Source organism: Hydra vulgaris, chromosome 12 (genome assembly GCF_038396675.1).
Source record: "Hydra vulgaris chromosome 12, alternate assembly HydraT2T_AEP".
Classification (NCBI taxonomy): Eukaryota; Metazoa; Cnidaria; class Hydrozoa; order Anthoathecata; family Hydridae; genus Hydra; species Hydra vulgaris.
Genome location: NC_088931.1, coordinates 26,037,719 through 26,060,264, shown reverse-complemented (window position 1 = coordinate 26,060,264; position 22,546 = coordinate 26,037,719). Strand labels below are relative to the sequence as shown.

General features: G+C 24.9%; 1 protein-coding gene across 1 annotated transcript in view; it reads left to right on the top strand.

The window, feature by feature from the left end:
- Window positions 1-22,546, top strand: part of LOC100199695 (serine--tRNA ligase, cytoplasmic) — a 36,507-nt gene that overhangs the window by 1,127 nt on the left and 12,834 nt on the right. Inside the window, exons 2-3 of the mRNA XM_065812709.1 lie at window positions 8,246-8,316; window positions 15,640-15,729. Coding sequence (XP_065668781.1) covers window positions 8,246-8,316; window positions 15,640-15,729 — 161 coding nt within the window. The remainder of the gene's footprint in view (window positions 1-8,245; window positions 8,317-15,639; window positions 15,730-22,546) is intronic.

Here is a 22,546-nt window from a genome sequence, read left to right as displayed (position 1 = left end):
GAAAAAGAACAATTTTTATTAATTTTGTACATTGTTTACATGTTGTGCATTTATGTATTAAAAATGTTGAATGTATTTATATTTTGTATCTTTTTCTGTCAATTTAGTTGTTGCTTTTTTTATATCTTGATATTCACTTTTGTTTAACTAATCTATGTAATGTGCAATATAGGCTTTAATACTGTATGTAGTTGTGTATTTATATATATATATATATATATATATATATATATATATATATATATATATATATATATATATATATATATATATATATATATATATATATACATACATACATTTTTATTTAAGTTTGCCTTTATTTTGCTTTATTTACTTTATTTTTCTGCAAAAATTATTTTCTCACTCTATCTTTCTGAACTTATGTGATTAAATTTTTTTTTTTCTTACATTTTTTTTCTTACTCATCTTATCTCATCCATTCATTCTCTCTTTTCATTTTTCTTAGCCTTACTCCTTTATATTTTTGTTCTGGTTTCAACTTTTTAAATATTATTGTTCCTATTTTTTTTTTTTTTATTACTTGTATTAATGTAGTTTACTTTCTTTATTATTTTTTTGTTTTAGTTTTAATTTTTTTTATTTGTTTTTTATTAAGGTGTCACTCCATTGACTAATGGAGTGACACCTTAATAAAAAACAAATAACACCAAACTTAACACCGAACTTAACTTTGTAAATTATAATTTACAAAGTTAGGTTCGGTGTCAAATTTTTATTCATTTATTTAACCATAAAATCAAACATTACAAAAATTTGTAATTGTTGATTTTATGGTTAGATAAATCGATAAAATAAAAATATGAAAGGTCTCTAAAGAGACAATATATATAAAAGTATATATAATTTATTCTAAATTTATTTCCTATTTTATTCAAAAAATTTATATTTTTTCAAAAAGATGTTTACTTTTTGATGGTTTTTTGGACTTTTATTAGTTTTTTTAATTTCAATAATTCGTGGCAAAAACCTAACCTTATCTACTGAGAAGAAAATAACAATACTAAAAAAAGGAAACAAAATTGTATAGAAATATAAAATTTTAATTAAATAAACTAGAAAAATTAAATAATTAAAAAAAAAATTAAAAAAAAAATTTTTCATGAAATTTTTATACAACTTTTTTATTTTTTTGTTTAGGGTGGTTGTTATTTTAGCTACAGAATTTGATACAAGTTGAGGAAAAAAACATTACGTTTTATAACAACAATATAATTTTATAACAACTAAAAGTTTTGATATGCAATTTATTCACGATTTTTATGAAACTAATTTGCTTTGTAATCTAGATCTATGAGAAACTTTGTTAATTTTTTTTCTTACGTTTATTTGTTTTCACGTCTTTAAGTTTTTTAAAATGTTTTTGCTATATTTGATGTTTTTTCTCAATACTTATATAATAGGAAAACCAGAAAATAAATTTCTATCCATTTGTAAAATATATTATTTGGTTAATAAATTTTGTAATGACAAAAAATTAAATAAAAGAATACCATGGTTTCTTTTTTAAATATATTTACAATACTTGATGCCTGTCTGAAATTGTTTCTTTTATATTGCCCTATTTTGAACAATAAGACAAATTACTAGAGATAATAAACATAATGATTGCTTTGTTTGAAAAAATGTATTAAAAAACTTAAAAAAAAGATTTTTTAGTAGGCTCCTAAAAATTTTGTTAAAAGAGTTCAGTAATATAACAATGCTGATTTTGGAACATTGATAACAAAGGTTTATCAGAAAATAATCTATCAGGTTTAAATACACTATTTGGAGAATCCAACAAAAGTACAGACTATTTCAATGGGGGTAATGAAAGCAACCAAGTATTTTTTATTTGAACATTAGTTTTAATGACTTAATTATTTTATATGAAAAACTTGTTAAAAAATAAAAAAAATATATTTTACAAATAAATAGCAGTTAGTTTTATTGCTTTCCTGTGCATTGATGATAAAAACAATAAAGTTTAGCAAAAACATTTGAAAAATAAATTTTAAAATTGTCCTTATTTTTAGCGCAAATAATAAAGTATTTCCTTAAGATACTGACAAAAATCGCGAATAAATTGTATATCAAAAACTAATTTTGTTTTTGTTATATTCTTATCTGCTTTCTTCCTTGACTTGTATTAATTTTGGCTCTTGAAAATAACAAATGCCTTTAAAAAACAAAAAAAGACTAAAATGTTTAGGTTTTTTTTTTTTTTTTTTTGAAAAAATGTTTCTTTTTTTTTAATTTTCAATTTTTTAAAGCAAAAACAATTTACTCCAAACGCTGAGCAATTTTCGTGAATAAAAGTTTAACCAAAACACCTGAAGTTTTAATTTATGTAAAGCTAATCAATTACTGAGTAAAAGCAGTTGCTTTTATTTTATTATTATTACCCGGGCCTAATAACTTTTCAAATACAAATCATAAGCATTTAATAAGCATAGTTATTATCATTTTAATTTTGATTTTGATTTAAATAATATCAATCATGTTCATTTAACTTTTACTAAAAGTTAAATGAGCAGTTTTACTAATAATTTTCACATTTCTTTAAGACTTTTTTTTTTAATTAAATTTAAAAAATGTATTTATGATAAAGATATTGTGTAGATCAAGTTACATTTACTATGGATTTTTTTTTTTTAGTTATTTTTAGACATATGATAGATTTTTTAGTTATTTTTAAGTATTTAAGTTTAAATATAACTAAAACTTCATATAAAAGTTCTTATTTATTATAATAAAAATATTATATCATTATTTTTATTATTATTAAAGTCTTAAAGAATATGAAGAGAAACAAAATTTTCTGAAGTAGTTTTTGTTTTTTCGTAACATTAACGTTAAATAAAAAAGCGAGCTAAAAGTCAAAAGTCCATTCATTCACAAATTAAATTTGCGGGATTAAAAAATTGTCATTAGGACTGATGTTTTTACTTTTGTTCATGAACAAAATGTTTTAAATAATGATTATCATATTCATTTAACTTTTAGTTGCCAAGAAGCAAAAGTTTATTCTTACGGTGAAAAGTAAAATTGTTATACATTCCATTGTCTTTAAATTTAGTTTCATAACAGTTCATTTTCTTTTACTATGTTCGGTTAGTAACCGAACATTATATAATAAGTAAAAGGATAGTTTTAAATGTTAAGCGAGTTGGAGCATGTAATAACTTTTAAATTCATTTTGTTGTCCTGATAAAAATTGAAGTAAAAAATAGTAAACGTTATTTAGGCGCCCATAACACTCCAGCAGGAACCAAAACAGGCTTTTTCGTTTCTGTTAATGTTAAATTTTATTTTAAATATGAAAACAATTTTTATAAAATATTTAAAAAAGTTAAATTAAATACTTAAGACTTTAAGAAATTTTTTTAATGAAAAGCTACTACAACAGTTATAATAAATGCGTGTTCAAATATATGTTTTGTCTGATTCCTGATCTAAAGTTTTGTAGGATGACGATCTAAACCTAAAGTTTCATGGAATGATGATTCTAAATCAATTAATTTTCTCATAGTTGGTTTTCCTTTTTAGAATCAATTTTTCTGCTTTTCTGTACAGGCCTTTTTAAGATATCTTCAGCCCATAATTCAATCGCAGGATACAAATCAAATTCATCACTATTTGTTTCATCCATGCACACCCAAATTAAATCGTTTTTCGTTTAAACGATTTCTTGTTTCTGTTTTAATTCCATTCATAAAAGAAAAAAAACTCAACTTTTCCATTCGAAACAGGCAATACAAACAACATTTCAATAAGAAGCAGAACTGAATCACACTCTTTTTTAAAAGAACTTGAAAAAATTTGATACCATACTTTACAGTACTCATTTTTATCTAGTTTCAAATATTTAACAGTATAATCAACTAAGCTATGCCTAGCATCTAACATATTGTTTACACTCCCAGTGAAGCCAGCATAACGTAAGATACTATAAACGTAACATTATACTATAAAAGTCATACGATTTTTCGATGTTATCATCAACAAATGAATTATTGGTGTTATTTTGTAACCAACCAGTCGTGTTTAGAATTAACATTCTATACATATCAGGAACTGTATTTTGAGCTTCTAAACGCTCCTCTATGGATTTGGTCGTTAAGGCTACAATCATTGATTTCGAATTCTTTACTAAAGTTAGTGCATTTTTAAAATCATTCAGCACAACATCCTGGAATGAATACTTTCCAGGTAATATTATAAAACCAACTCATTTAGTTTTATAATTTTCTATGCCTTCTGATTCAAAGGATTGACTGATTATATTGAAAACTCCTTCAGATGTTCCATATTTAAGATCAGAAAGAGAAAAAAAAGAACATTCAACGCATATCTCAGTCTTTCCTATTGGAGTTAGATTGAAGCTGATCATAAATATGGCTTCTTTTTCAATCACAGAAACATCGGTTAATGCATCAATTAAAATACTGAAATAATTTCGTATTTTTAATTTGTTTCTGAGACTGTTTGACAAACTTAATCCAATGTAGTCAATAAAAGTTCCACAAGTTATTTTGTTTCTATATGCTTGGCTGAATTCTACACTATGATTTTCTTCTAAGCGTAGTATTTTTGAGTATACGCTAAGCTCTTTTTTAGCAATAAAGTATGCAACCTCAAATTTTTTCCTGGTTAAATTTAAATCTTTCATAGTTTTCAAGCCTGATAAAATGTCAGTTTGCCGCATTTCTTTTTGCAGGTTTTATTTAATTTATGAATACTTTCACTCACATCCATCCTTTTACTTTACATTGCTAATTCATATGGTCTTTGATATGGTAATCCATTCCCATGATCAACTGCGCCACTGTGTTGTATTCAACAACTATCTTCATTGCTTCCCCATTCCAGCGTAAATCGTTTATAAGTATCAATTTGTTTAGCATACTGCCAACATACACTACATTTTAATGCTGTAACATAATTTCCATTATTTTTCTCTAACCATTCATGTGCATTATATTTTGCAAGAGTATTTATCCATTTTTGAGCTTTTTTTGAGTTGTAAATTTCTACTGTAGACTTTTTTTTTTTTTTTTACTGTTGGTTTTAACTTTGATTCTAGCATTGTCAAAAATAAAATTGTTTGTCTCTTTTTAATAAATTGATGCGCCTCCACTTTTTGAAAGGTTGATGTTTGATGATTCTTTTATAATTCAATAATAAAAGAAAAAAAAAACACCAATGATAATTTCAAATTAGTTCTTTCATAGCTAATGGCAGGAAAAGCTACGAGAAAATAAATGAATAGATCGAAAGAGAAAAAAAATTACTTTAAAAAATGCTCTTAGTGACTTACCACAATTTCAAATAATAATTAAAAGAGAACATTTTTTTGACAATCCCATTTTTCCTAATTCCGAGGGCTGATAGGTAAATGAATGGGTAGAACATTTGAGGAGAGCTGCTACATCGACTGAAAAATAAATAAAGCATGTGGAGGGGGCTACTACATTGACTGACAAATAGATAAACATGCAAGGAGTGTTACTACATTGACTGACAAATAGGTAAACATGAGATGATTTGTTTATATGTTAAGGTATGGTTAGCTTATTTGGATAAGGTGTTTACTTCATACACGGAATGTCCGTGGTTTGAATCCCACCACTGGCTATGTTTTTAAATTGTTTTTCTTTTAAATACCGCTGGTCTTATATTTGCTTTGTAACCATTTATGTGTTTTTTGTATACAAAAAAAAAACTTTTAGCTGCATGTTTTCAGTAAAAACTCTAGACAACATTTATGTCATCCTATGGTTAATCTTCACTCTGTTATAAGTTAGGGTAATAGTAAATGTAAGTATAAAATTATAATATATAAAATATTGTAAATTTTTTTCAAGCCCTGGCTATCAATCCCTGCTAAATCTTATAATTTTGATAACAGTATGTGTTGGTCAAGAATATCATATTGCATCATAAAATTTGTTTGGGTTAATTATGCAAGCTGGATTAACTAGCAGTTTAAGTTTATATCTGGAAGCAACTACAAAATTATGATTAGTCATGAATTACTTTTATAATTAAGGTGCACATAAACTGGTGGTTGGTTTTGTTGTATATTTTAATCCTAATAGTACTTAAGCTTTGTTGTCTAAACTTAATTATAAGCATTGATCTAGACTAAAACATTGAAGCAATTAAATTTTTTAACTTAAGATAATTACAGCATCTATGTTCCTATTACTAGCTGAAGGCCTTCCCAGGAGAGGAGAGGCGTGCGGTCGGTCGCTTTGAGTGACCACGCATATATATATATTTTTTTAAAGTTTGGCCACGGTTTTTTAGCATATATTAATGACGCATTTTTAAAAAGGCGCTGAAAAAACCTAACTAAATTGTCGTATTATTTTATTATTTTTATTCATAATTTATTCTTATTATTAATATAAAAATATGAACATAAATATATATATATATATATATATATATATATATATATATATATATATATATATATATATATATATATATATATATATATATATATATATTTTATACTTATTTAAAAAAAAAAAAATTTTCTTATTACAATTTTTTTTTTTTATAAAAAAAAAATTTATTTATATTTATTTTTTATTTATTTATATTATAATTATTTATAATATAATTATTTATAATATATTTTTAGGTGTTGATTTTTTCAGCAACAATATTTGAGACAAGTCGAAAAACTAAACAGAAAATGTGACCGAAATCTTTTTTAATCTATTTTGAAAAATATGCTCTCTGCCTACGCGGTATGCGAACCCGGGTCTCCGCGGCCCTATGTAATGTCTTAACCAAATGAGCTAAACGTTCATATCCTTATCAAGAACCTTGTAGATAATAATTCTTCTAGAACTTAGAAGTTATTTTTTGTAGAAAGACATACTTATGCGAAAAAATTTAAAATTGGAAAAAAAAAATATGTAAAATAAAAAAAAAATTTTTGTTATAAGAAAAAAAAATTCAAAAAAAAATATATATATATATTATTTTTATGTTATTATTTCCTTATTAATGAAAAGAATAAATCATTAAAAAAATTACAAAATAATATAACGAATTTAGTTTGATTTTTTTCAGCGCCTTTTTAAAAATGCGTTATTTTTAATATATGCTAAAAAAGCGTGGCCGAGTTATCCAAAAAAAAATTAATATCCGTGTTCACTCAAGGCGTGCGACCGCACGGCTCTACTGGGAAGGCCTGAGCTGTATTGGTAGTTAAGATCAAATTAACAAGTATGACCTTAATTTGATTTTTTCTTCGCTTGTATTTGAACTTGAATAGCAAATAAGTTCTAGATTGGTATTAATGATACCCACTTTTTAGTTATTTTTTTTAAGCCATCAAGTATATGTCCACAAATACAAGTTTTGCAAAATTTGTTAGTTGTAATCAGCTTCCCATGTTGATACAATATTATCAAAGACATTAAGAAGATCTAGCTGGTCTTGGATCGGGTAAGCTTTTCGAATAAGTTGGACAGTCTTTAACAATACCTTTAATTTAAGATATTTTTAATTAAGAAATTCAGGTCTTGAATTTCTTAATTTTTCAAATTAAGAAACTCAACCTCCTTTGCCTTTAGCAAATGGATTTCTGTTGAATTTGTTTTAGGTTGGTTTGTTCTACTTTTATTTGCTTCATTTTTTGTTGTCATTTGATTAACGTTCTAATAATTTTTGTTTCATAATTATTTCATTCACTCTTTGTATAGAAACTTAATACTTTTTAAATATTATTACTAAAATGTCTCATCTTCAAAAATAATTTAAAATGGATTAATAGAATTAGAATATTTTTGTTTTTGAGCACTGTTGAGGTCATAATGAATAATTTAACAAGTATATTAGTAGCTAGATAAATTTATTTTTTGATTTAAGCATTCAAAAAAAGTTTAAAATTTTCAAAAGTTTCATAAAATTTATCTCAAAAGAAACATTAAATAAAGATTTCAAAAATAAAAATTACAAAAATTTCAATTGTTTTAAGATGTTTTTTATTTTTGTCTCTATCAAGATTATTTACTTTATATTGAGGCCATATTTGTTATATTTAGCTTTATGTTATTATGTAGATACGTTAATACATATATAAAATTATCCTGCAAAAAAAAAGTTGAATAACAATAATTATACACTTTTAAATGTTCAAATATTATTTTTGTATTATAATCAGTCATAAATAAATGGTATATATTATTGATTGACTATATTTTTTTTAATTTTACAGTGCGTTTTCAAGCTGATAACTGGAATAAGTTAAAGAACTTATGCAGTAAAACTATTGGCTTAAAAATGAAGGTATATTTTTTATTTATTAGTTTATTCTATGACAATTATCAACAATTTGACATTCTTTCATTAACAATTTATAATGTACATGCTACTTTATAGAATAACAGCGGGTCAAACCGATCATACTATTTTTTCAATCACTGATCGAAAAATTTAAATAAAACCGGAACTGATAGGAATATTTAAAAAATAAAAACACCGGAAGAAAGAGAATCATCTCCTCTATTCAAAGGTGTCAAAATAAAATCCAAGTCATTTTTCAGTCATTTTTTTTTAATAAAAGTTTAAAAGAGAGTCGTTAAAATTTGCTTTTTTCTTTTATTTGCTATCAAAGTTATTTGGGAACCATAATTCGTTTAAAAATAATTTTACCTCTATCTTGTAGAAAATTTGATTTTAATACCGATTACATAATTTTTTTTTCGTTTGATAATTAAAAATTAGACAAAAAAGTAAGAAAAATTAATATTAAATTTTTTCTGGTAAAACTGATCATTCACATATTTACTTTAAATTCCTTTATTAAGTAGTATGTGAATTTTTAAATTAGGTACCTAGGTGAATTAAATTATTGGATTTTCTCATGTGTTAGATCCGGGTTCTTCCTATATAAAGTTATTTTACATAAATGAATCAATGATATTTATTAATTATTCCCTTTCAAGATGAGAACAAGTAAAAAGTCATACAACGAAGAAGATATAGAAGCTGTGTTAAATGATATAAAAGAAAAAAATACTTCAATCAGAAAAGCTGCATTCAAATATGGCATTCCATTCTCAACTCTAATAAGTCGCAAGAACAACAACAATGCTAGCTTCAAGGGATCAGGATCAATAACTGTACTCTCACAGCAAACAGAGTCAATTATGGTGCATGCCTTTAAGTTTCTATGTGATTAGGGTTATGGTTTAACACGAAATGATGTCATGGACTTCGTATGCAGTTACCTTCTTTGTACAAATCAATCAGGCCTATTTAAAAACGGCAAGCCTAGCAAAGACTGGTTTTTTGCATTTATAAACCGATGATCTAAAGAAATTTCCACAAGAAAAACTCACACTTTAGCATCTGCCAGAGCCGCTTCTTGTATGCAAGAAATAATTGATAATTATTTTGAAGTTGTCACTAAACAATATCAACTGTCTGGGATAACTTCTGGTTGTCACATTTGGAATTGCAATGAAACAGGTTTCTGTAATGATCAAGGCAAAGCAACTAGTATGTCAAAAAAGTGCAAAACGTGTTTAAAACTCACTATTAACAATGAAAAAATCCATTTTACAGTTAACAATTGCTGTAATGCTGATGGATTCTTTACACCACCATTTGTGCTATACAAAGCAAAACGAAACTTTTGGGCTGAGTGGGCTTTAGATGGTCCGACTGGCAACAAATATTCAATTTCTAAATCTGGTTGGATGGAGTATGACACATTTATTGAATGGTCGAAGGAAGTGTATATACCAGAATGTCAAGCTATTAGTGGTACTCGTATTTTATATCTTGATGGACATACGTCTCACGTCAGTTTAGCAGCTGTATTGCTATGTCGGGAAAACAATATAATTTTGATTTGTCTACCAGCCCACTCATCTCACATTCTTCAGCCACTGGACAGAGGTGTCTCTTGCCATGTTAAGCAAGTGTGGAAAGCAGTTCTTACCAAATATTACAAAGACAAAAAATGCAAAAACTTAGATAAAGAAAATTTTCCTATGTTGCTCAAACATGTGATCTTCTGAACCAGCAACAGCAGCTTTGAGGTTCAACAAGTACAGAGCACTACATGAGAGAATGAAAATCGAAATGGAAAATGAGCTTAAGAGTTTTTTTCAAGAAAAAAATCAATCTCATGTAAAAAAATTTAGGCAACCTAATATTCCAAAAATTGCTGGCCAATGTATTACAGAACACAATGTTGCAGATCATCTCAAAAAAAGAGAAGAAGTTAAGCAACTCAAATTAGCTGAAAAACAAGCTAAAAAGCGTAAAACCATCTGCAAACTCATAATGTCATTGCAAACCCTGCAGAAAAAGAAGTAACTCAAAATATAGAACCGATTATAACACCTTCAGCCAAAAGAAGAAAAGTTATTAAATGCAGAAAGTGTAAAAAAGAATTACATTCAGTATTTTTAATTCATATGCACAACCTAAGGAAAGTAAAATTTTTTAGCTAAGAAATGTAGAGAATGTGCAATTCCATAATAAATGTTTTTTTTAGATAGATATTTTTTTTTTTTTTTTTTTTTTTAGATTGATATATATATATAAAATAAATGTATATTTAAAAAAAATAAAATGTGTATATAAACATTGTGTATATAAAATGTGTATATAAACATTGAAAAAAATAAAATGTGTATATAAACATGCCTCAGCCACAGCAGGAATAAATAAGTGCACAAGCGGTGAATCGTCCGCCAAAAACAGGTATGGCGGGCAACATAGGCAATAAGCTTTTTTGTTGGCTTTTTTGATATTTAGATAAAAAAGCTCATAGATAAATTAAAATTGATTACACTTAAGTAATAGTTTTTCAAGTTTTACACTGTAATGTTTTGTATTATATTGTAAATACAGCCGGAAAACAATTGTCAGCAATAGTTGTTTTTCTGATATTTATTTATTCAAGTATTTCGAAGTTTTCTAGAAAAATTGTTTAAAAGAATGTTGCATTTAACTTAATTTGTTAAACTCTATTTTAGTATAGTTTAACAAATTTAGTAATAAGTAATAAATTTATATATAATAATAATAAATATATAATATATATGTATAAATAATATATATATATATATATATAATATATATATATAATAATATATATAATAAATATATAATATATAATAAAGTAATAAATTTAATAATAAGTAATAAATTTATTTAAAAATATTTGATTGATTTTTTATTAAACAATTTATTATTTAACAAATATGACTTACTGTAGAATTTCTTTTTATTTTCATATTTAAAAAGTTCCTTTGTTACTCTTCTTTTTTAGGAAACATTTTTTTCTAATTTAAAAAGTTTAAAAATTGATCTGAAATAACTTCAAGTGAGACTCTTATAAATAATTTTATTAGTTAGTTACAGAATAAAAATAATTTAATAAATTTTCTAGTTTAAATATTTCTTAAGTAATTAAATAGACATCAAACAACATTTTTTAAACACATTTGTAAAATAAAACTGCACAGCATTTGTTAAAACAAATCTTTTAAAATTTTATTTTAGCTATTAAAATAGGAAATTATTATAACATATGTATGTGAAACATGTTTTTAAAAAGTCTTCAACTAAAGATATGTCAAAATTTCTGAAAAAGTGTGTCAACCATACATATAAACCTTTATTGAAACAAAAATGTTTTGGCCATCTAACTTTTTTTTTTTTAAAAAACAACAAAAGAAAACAGAATTTATAGTGAATATTTTAAGTAAGCAACAGAATTTATAGTGAATATTTTAAGTTAGCAAATAATTTTTAGAAAAGGCTTTTATTATTAAAAACTTGAATGAATGAGTTCGATACTTTTAAAGTTGTTTTTGTGTTACTTAAATCAAATTTAAATGAAAATCTTTATTATGTTTTAAGTAACCATATATCTATTATTTTCTCTTTAATTAAGTTAGATTTTAGATTATAAGTTAAAAACACAAATATAAAAATATTGTGTATTAAAGAGTAAATTTTATTTTTTTAAATTTTTCAATTAAAAATATAAAATTTAAATAGCTTTTTAAAAACTACTAAAGCTCCTGAGTTTTTTGTTGTTGTTTTTTTTTGCAGGTTTTTTTTTTTTATGATGATTTTTAATTGAATTCTTAGACAGGTCATTTAAACTTATCAAGTTTATTTTAAAATTTTTATGTCCAAACAATTTTAAAAAATCTTTAGTTACAATTTATTTTACTTTAAAGACGCTCACAAAAACGTAACAATAAATAAATATTTTTGTGGTTTTTTTTATCATTGCGTAATAATATAATACTTATTAAAGCGATCTTTTATTTTAAATGCGCTAGATGTTTTTTACTATTTTTGCTTATGTAAGTAAAATTTGACTCAACCTAAAAAACATAAAATTTTGCTATTAAAAAATTGTACATTTGCACGTGATATATTTTCCCAATGTAAACTGACTTACATGAGTGTGGAGGCGAACGCAGACAATCATCTGTATGGGTATGTTTTAAAATTTAAAATTTTGATTAATATTATTTGTGCTATTTTTTTGTTTTAAATTTCAAATTAAAGTCATGCGTAATACTTTCTATATAAATGGTAGCTAAACTACATTTTGATAAAAGCGTAAAATTGTCCCCATAAGTAACAATAATTAATTCGATTTAAAATATATAAATAAATAGCTAAAACAATCTTTTGATTAATTTTATGCAGAATAACAATTACTTAATTTAATTCAAGAAGCCAGTTTATGTAGATTAAATATTTGGCTTGAAATATTCAGCTGAAAGCAACAGGTTTAATGCAGTGTTTTTTGTGTCCCGTAAGTAACACAGCATATAATTAACTATAATTCCTAAACTTATAATAATTGAATGAAATTTCAATATAGAGGAAAACAAATGATTCTGGGATGATTCATAAATTTATAAACATCTAATCTGTTGAAATAAAAAATATATATCTACAAATGTGACATTGCAAAAACCAAAATGTCCCTTAAGTAATGGTGGAATCGCCCATATACACATCAAAATATATATATCAACCCTACTGAAGAAAGGCGTGTAATCAGATATTATTTTACCACGCATATAATATTTTGTTTTGTCAACTCGGCCACATCATTTTGTAAAATTTGATTATTTGCACGTTTTCAGTGAATTTTTAAATGAGCTGAAAAATTAAACTTAACTAAAAAGAAAATTAAAGAGAAAATTATAAGAATAAACAAACCATAAACTTTTAAAAAGTTTTAACAAATGATACAACAAACAAAAATCAATCCAGAAGGTAAAAAATCATAAAATTAATGTTATTTATTAATTTTAAAAGCGATTCACTTCATAGAATTTAGATAAAATTGAAGTTTTAAAGTTATTTAATTTAAGCTCAGGCTTCGTCGGGAAGCGGGTGCAATTGCACTTTATATCTGACTTTTTATTAAGAAATAAATTCCTAATTAAAAAAAAACTTATTTAAAACAAAATAAGTTTTATTTAGAGTTAATCAATTCTAAACTTCTACTTTTATAATTTTTTTATAAAATTGGGCAACACTTTTATAAAAAGTAACAACTTACTATTAATAATCGTTTAGTAAAGAAATAAAGGTTCTTCAATTTATCAAAGAGTATAATTTAATTCTTTATTTAAGTATTTTTGTTTTATTTCAACAAGATTCTAATAAAACTAACAGTAGTTGAGTTATATAATAAATAAAAAAGTAAATATTTTTTATAACCATTTCATGCTTTGTATAGCTTGCAAAGTTTACAATTCTTCTTAAGTAAGATAAACAAAAGAAATTATTAAATTGTTGCATTGCTATAAAAATATTATAACAACCTTTTATTTTAGCAGTGTCAATGTTTAAAAAAATTCTGCAATATGCCAGACCCCTGAAACAGCGGTCTAAAATGATCAGTATCCAAACTGCAGACTATGTGTACATTTATAATAACTTTATATTTTACTAAAGTCCATCAGTTTATTATACTATAATATATATTATAAATTAATATATAAAGGGCATATTATATTCTAAGTAAATTTTATTTTGTCTTTTTCAAACTAGAAGCAAGTTTTTATTGCATTAAATTATTAGAAAGCAAACTTTTATGGTTTAACTAAAAAGTTAAAAAAGATTTATGATAAGGAAACAGAACTGCTTCACAATACTGATGATGTTTAATGAGTGAGTTTTTTAAAATATTTGTATGCTTGTGTACTGTGTATTAACTTCTGGCCCTGTGCTGGGTAACCTGTAAGTCACTTTGTAACTTACGAGTGAACCAGTATAAATGTATGTTTGTGTTTTGTTTGACTCTGTGGCATGGTGTTCATCCGCTTGTAATTCACTATGTATATATGTTTGTTTATGTTCAGTTCCCTGTATGTTTATTTGATAATTAACTTTGGCGATTGTTTTTTAAATTTTATTAAAAATGCAGTTGTTGTTGAAAGTCTTGTCTTTATAAAATCAATCCTACAATTTTTTTTAAAGATTTACATTTAAAGAATAAAAAATTAATCTTAAAAAACCTACTTAACTTTATATAATTTAAAAAATTAAATAATTTTTTTTTTTTTTAATTAATAAAAGTAAATCGTTGCTTAGTTTAAAAGCGCTTTGCTAATATAGAAACATTTGGTTAAAAAAGATTATTTATGAATTTAATTCTTTTAGCGTGTTGAAACTTTTTGGACATAAAGGAAACATACATAAATTTGAATGTTCTCAAAACATCCAAAAAAACAATGGCCAAGTTGTCACAACTAAATATAATTTGCATGGTCAGGAATAGAGCGCAATCGCACCCACTTCCCAACCAAGCCTGAAGCCTAATTACTTTGAAATTAAAAAATTTAGCTTTGATATTTTCCTATGTTTACTAAGCAAGTATTACAAAAAAAAAACTTCAATTTAAAGGATTTAAACTGCACATCCAATACCATACTAGCAATTGCATCTCATTAATTTAACTTTAAATCATCTAAAGTGCTATACTAATCTTGTAATATGTTAAAAATTATTAGCTTTAAAGTATTAACTAAGACGCTTTTAAATTAAAAAAGTTATTAGGTTTGGAACTATTAAAGCACTTCTATATAATATGTTAATTTTATGCTTCTTTTTTTTACTGGTTTATCTTTAAATTGTTTTATTCATTATTATTTATTATTATTTTGTTTCTCTTTTTAGTTTATGGTTTGTTTATTTTTAATTTTTCTCTCAGTTTCATTTGGTTTTTTCTAGCACATTTTTAAAACATGCAATTTATCAAAACATGCAAAGTGCAGTGACCAAGTTGTAAAAACAAAATGTTATATGCATGGTCTGATAAAGCATTCAATCACACACCTTTCCTTAAAAAACTTTATATATAAAGCCCTCGGAATTAGGACAAATGACATCTGCAATTTTTACCGACCTTAAACTGTTAGAGGTTGGCAAGAAAAGTTTGCCAATAAAACATAGAAATACTGATTTAACCAGTTTAACAATAAAACATAGAAATGCCGATTTTAATCCCGAGGGCTGTATATGTGTGTGTATGTTTGTGCATATATAAACACTGAAAACATGAATATCATTTACTTAAAAAAATGTTAAATGTGAATTTTTTTCCTCTAGAATAAAGAACCTGAAGGTGAAAGTGACTTACTACCCGATAGTCTTTCAAATATAGAAGAGTTACAGGCTCTGAATCCAGACACTCTTGAGGTAAAGATAATCACTATCAATCTTTTAACACTTGTGTTTGTGAGCTTTTATGTATTAGGCAGTTTGCCATCGAACTAATATTTTGAACTTAAATTTATTTATATATATATGTATATATATATATATATATATATATATATATATATATATATATATATATATATATATATATATATATATATATACTTAAAATATTAACAGTATGTCAAAAACTTTCTTTTACAGTTTTCTGTGTTAATCTTTTTCTTCTGAAATTTCTATATTTTTACATGGTAAAATTATCTGCATATATATTATTTTAATGCACTATACAAAAATTCATCATGGTCAAGTTCTAAAAATGCCTATTTTTAGATTTCAAAACTATGGTAATAGAATTGATAAATAACTTTAAAAGCCTAATAATGTTATGTGAATTGTTAATACAGTAACTTCTGAGATACCTCAAGGTTCTATCCTTGGTCCTGTTATGTTTTTTATTTACATTAACGATCTTCCTTACAACATAATATCTAAAGTGGCTCCATCTGCTGAAGTCTCTACTTTATACTCCTGTTTTAACAAAAAATCTCTTTTTGATTGCTTAGAACAGGCAATTGATCCTGAATCTAATTTCACTTCTGTTGCAGATTGGGTCTTGTGAACTCCAACAAAGCTCAGTTATTTATTGCAAACAACTATTGCAAAGCTGTCAGCATTCCTACAGTAATAAATGGCAACCCCTCACTGAATCCCAGGCCTTGTTTTAAATAAAAACCACTTAGCACATAAGCTCATTATGATTTTGACGTCATAAAATTATCTTTTTGATTTTATTTAAGGACATTTTTTTTAAACCACAATAAAATAAATTACTCCTAAACAAGTTTATTTTACTAATTAAGAAAAACAAATCTAGAAGTGTTATTTTGTAAATGTACATATTGTGGAATGTCTATTTTGTTTCTTTTTTTTTTTTTTTTTAATTAAATAATTAAATTTGATATTATATTTTTTATTATCATTTAACATAAATTTTTTTCTTTTCTCAACATTGGTATAAATGAATTAAAATATGTTTATTTTTAACTATAAAAAAGTTATTAACAAACAAAAAACATTACTTGTTGCAAAGAAAAAAAACTCAAGTTAATTACTTTGCCATGCGCTGTTTTTTTTTGTGACAAAGATTTAAGTTTCCAAGTACCATTTATTAAAAAATACATACCATTGCACTTTTACTTGCCTTAAAGGGATCCCAAACCTCTGAGAATGTTGTGTTTATATTAAAGAGAATGATTTAAAAAAAAAATGTTTGGGCTAAATTATTTTGATCAAAACAAAAGAATACATACCAAGGAAAACTAATTTTTTTATTTTAGTCTAAGAATAAATTATCAAGTCTGAGATTGCGGCATATATTATGTTGACTTTTTGGCCTACAATAAAACAGAGAAGGCAAGCATTGGCTAAAAGAAAAAGTTAGTTTTTCTTGGTATGCATTTATTCTTTTGTTTTAATCAAAAAAATTTAGCCCGAGAATTTTTTTTTTTTATCATTCTCTTTAATATGAACACAACATATCTCGGAGGTTTGGGATCCCTTTAAGACAAAAAAGTTAAATGAGCGCTTTATAAATATTTTTTGATGCAGTGTTATAAGTTGTAATATGTTTACAAGGAAATTTTTTTTTTTTTTTTTTTTTTTTTTTTTTTTTGTAAAAAATAGAAAAGGTGGTAGGGAAACGAGAGAGAAAAAATCTAGTTTTTTTAAATTTAGAAATTTAGATTTTATATTATAAGGAAATTTTTGTTTTCATTTTTTTCAATATTGCAAAATCTGTTAATTATATAAAGCTGATGTAACTATTGTATTTTATTATTTTTTTAAACTATTATTTTTCGCAAAATAAAACTTATAAATATAAGTGAAGGCATTGCAAGAGCTATATTGTTTCAAGCGCAAATTCATGCGAAAAAATTAATAATAGAGTTATCCATGAAAGAAGATTTTTTTTTTTAATTATCAAAAAATTAACTTTTTATAAGATGTTTAAAGTTTGTAATGTGTAATGTTTTTTTTTTTTTTTTTTTGTTGATAAAATAGGTGATAATTTTGATTGGTATAACAGAATAAACAAACAAAAATTAAAAGTAGTGCTAATATAAAATAAAGTTTAACGTATTTGAGAAATTGTCTAAAATATTCTAGCTCTTGAAAGATGATAAATAAAAGTTTTTTTAATATGTTTCTTTTATGATTTTTTTTTTTAAGCGTCATATAACATCTTTTTTTTCTTTTGTTAAACATTTTTGATGGAAAAGTTAGAATATAAAAATAAAACTTTCTTTTGTTTTCTTAACTTGTTACATTTGTAAATAGCGAGAATATCAAACATAATTTTTATGCAAACTTTTTTACGTAATTGTCATTCAAACTTCATAGGTGGTTTTTTAATGTTAATTACTTTTTTTATCTTACCGCTTAAATGTTATTTTTAGACTTGTTTAAATATTTAAAAAATGATAAAAAGTGGCTTCAATGAAATAGCTTAGCCTGTACATAAATGGTGCAAATCAGATTATCGTTTGCTACTGACCTCTCATGGAAACCATATCTACAATTGATTGCAAAGTTAGTATTTGCTAAGGTTGCTTCTCTTTATCATGCTTGCCATTATCTTACTCCTGATTCCATTCACTTGAAATTTCTTATTTGTCGATGTATGGAATACTGTTTTAATATTTGGGCTGGTTCTTCTAATGATCCTCTTTCTCTTCTAGTTAAGGTCCAAAACCCATTGTAGATGTATTTAGACCTGCTTTGTCTGCCAAGCTTGAACCTCTCTTCCATCATCGTAAAGTTGCATCTTTTCTCTTTTCTACAGGGTAATTCCATATCAAATGACCCAGGCCATGTCACCATACATCTCAGATTTTGCTGATTTATATACAGTTGAGATTACTTGGGAAAAAAAGAATTCCTTGAAAATTTTTGCCTCTGGCTCCAAGTAGATCCTAAAATATGACCATTTTGTTTTTAGCAGATATTGGCCTGACTCCTCTTGTCCTCTCAGAGTTGCAATGTTTATTTAGTTTCAAGTCACATGACTTTAAAAGTATTTAGTTATTTAACTTAAAAATTTGTACCTGGTTATTTTCAGGGGTGATGAATCCAATAAAATGATCAGAAATGTAAAAATTATTATTAAGTACCTGTATTTATCAATTTAAATAAAGTTAGGCAATTTTTTATATACCTATTTTTAAGAAACTCATGTGGCCTTAATAGCATCAAATAAAAAATTTACACATTCTATATTCATTGGTTTTTCAGAAAACATAAGGGTTTCGATTTGCAACCAAGAGGGTCCATGGTTCCGGAGAACTAGGGTAATGCCCCACTTATTTTCTCTTCAAATTTTTATTTTTTTATTTATTTTGATTTTAACAAAGTAAAGATAACTTTAGAAATATTACCTTCAACGTTTTTTTGGTTTTATACTTGTTCAGTTTTATTTAATTATTTACATAAAGTGCAAACAAATAAAGTGACAGTTGTTGTTACAGGTGCATTAATGATTTGTAAATCAAAATTCTTATAAACATGAACTTTCTTAAATTTTTTAAAATTCTTAAATATTTTAAAACAGATCATTAAACATGGAATGATCATACACCAGATTAAACAAGTATGAACCAGAAAAATTTTTGAAGACAATTTTTTCAAAGTTATCTTTACTTTAATAAAGTCAGAATTTTTTTTTTTTTAAGTGAGGCATGGTCCCCAGTGCCTTGGCCTCATGGACCATTTGGTTTTCTGCCCTGAAAACAATTTTTACACATATTTATCAGGACTACACAAATGCTGAAATTTTCAGAGATCCAGTTTGTCAGGAAAGTAGTGAAAAATTCTGCAAGATTCCACTACCAAAAAGTGGGACACCTGACCTAAACTCTTCCCTCTGGTGTTCTGGGCCCCGAAAACAAATTGAACATGCACATTCATTGGCTCTACAGAAATGCCAAAAGTTTCAGAGCTCTGAAAAGTAGTGAAAAATCAATAACGAAGATCATTAATCATAGAATGTGTAAGAATTACTTTTTCTTTTGATATTATCAAGACCACATGGGTTTCTGGAGCATCAAAATCAGGTATATAAGAAATTGCCTTAATTGATTTAACCCTATATTACGCACTTTTTTTTTTTTGAATTTTAAAAATTTGACAATTCAAATTCAAATTATTAAACTTTAGAGTGTTGTTTAAAATTCAAATGCAAGTTGTAATGACTTCAAAATCAAGCAATACAGTAGAATCTCTCTAATTCGAATTTAATGGGGGAAAATAAAAGTTCGAATTGGAGAGATTTTCGAATTATAGAAAGTTGATTTTTCCTAAACGCATTTCACGGTGACTTGGCATTTAATCGAATTATGGAGGTTTTTGAATTAAGGAGATTCGAATTAAAGAGATTGTACTGTAATGATAAATCAAAGAGAAATCGATGCAAAGTTGATATTACTTTAAAATATAAGGAGTTTTCTGTTTTTTTCTGTGTGTTGCCATTTGGCAACATTATATAATAAAGGGTTAAATTGATGTATACAGGTACTTAATAATAATTTCTAATCATTTCATTGAATTAGTCACCCATGAAAATAACCCAGTACAAATTTTCTAGTAAAAAGATCAAATATTTTTAAAGTTATGTAACTTGAAACCTCTAAATAAACATTGCAATTTTGAGAAGACAGGAGGGACCTGACCAATATCTACTAATAGTAAAATGATCATATTTCTAGATCTTTTTAAAGCTAGAGGCTAAAGTTTTAAAAGAACTCTTATTTTACTAAGTAATAAATTCTCAACTGTATAAAAATCAGCAAAATCTGAGATAAAGGGATACATTTTTAAAAATTTCTGGCTCATTTGACATGGAATTACTCTACAAGTATTATCATGGTTGCTGCTCAAAGGAGTCAGGTATAACCAAAACTTATTCTTGCTTGACTCATTATTCAGCAGTCACATTGTTTTACTGTCTTTGCATGCTCTAAAAACCATTATTCGTCTAGTTTTTTACCCTGCACTTCAACCCTTTGTAACATCTCTCCTATCTTCTTTTTTTCCTGAATCAACCTACAACATTTGAAGTCTTTTGTTGGTTGTGTCCTCACTCTTTAACTGTATCAAAAAATCAAAAATGGTATCAAAAAAATTTGATTGAAGATTGGTAGAAACTTTTTTTAAAAAGATGTTTTTTACATATAAAATAATATATATATATATATATATATATATATATATATATATATATATATATATATATATATATTATATATATATATATATATATATATATATATATATATATATATATATATATATATATATATATATATAATGCGGTAGTGGTGTAGTGGTTGAGCGCTCGCCTCATAAGCGAGATGTTTTGAGTATGCGCACGTACAATCATGGTTGAAGTTGTCATAAAAAGTCAATTGTACAAAAATCATGGTGATCTTTTGTAACTTTTGCCTTGTGTTGTCATGCGTCTTTGCACTAATTTAAAATGGTTTTATATATATATATATATATATATATATATATATATATATATATATATATATATATATATATATATATATATATATATATATATATATATATATATATGTAAATTATGTTGGTGTATTATACAAATAGAGTGCTCAATTTTCTTAAAGAACAGAGCAATAATAAATTAGTAAAAAACACTTATCTAACTTTTTTTCTTCTACTTTAAGTTTCACCATTGCTGGATCATCAGGAAGAGTATATATATATATATATACATACATACATACATACATACATACATACATACATACATACATACATACATATATATATACATACATATATATATATATATATATATATATATATATATATATATATATATATATATATACATATATATATACATATATATATATATATATATATATATATATATATATATATATATATATATATATATATATATATATATATATATATATATATATACAGTGGTGTACATTTGTGGTCACCTGATGGCACCCAAATCTTTGAAAAGGCTACTGAAAACCAATTTAAATAGTTGCCCAACTGGGCAACTATTTAAATTGGTTTATTTTTTTAATTTATTACTTAAATTTAAATTACTCATTTAAATTGATTTTTTTCTCGCCGTTTGCATTTCTACATTTAGCAATGTTTTTGCCACTAATGGTATTTTGTTTTCGAAAGACTATTATTTTTATAAACAAAATGGCTTTCAATAATTCCTTTTTAATCTAACATAATAATAAAGCAACATTTTTCTGATTGTTGAGGTCTTTTCTATTAACTTGCGTCATTCTGTTTAAATTAGAAATGCCGGTTTTCGCTTTTTATAAAGAATGAATAAAAGTTTTAAAGCCATAACTGCTAATAATTAGCAAACGTTTTTACGAAATTAAATTATAAAAATTTCTTATGTTAAAACGTTTATTTATCAAACGGCTTTAATTGAATAATCAACTTTTTTTATTTAATTTCGTTAAAAAGTTTGTTGAAAACGTTTTAATTATATGAAAATGTGAAGGTGTTTAAATAACATAATAAAGTTTTTAATACACAAATAAAGTTTAAGTTCTATAATGGTAAACATTCCATATAATATAATGATATATATAATATAATGATGCATTTTTATTTTGAAGAATAACTTTGGTTGAAAGCTATTTTATCTTTCCATCATTGTTCATTCAAAGTTTAATTACAAAAAACTTTTCTTTCTCTCTTTAAAAGAGCGAGTGCGCAATAAAAA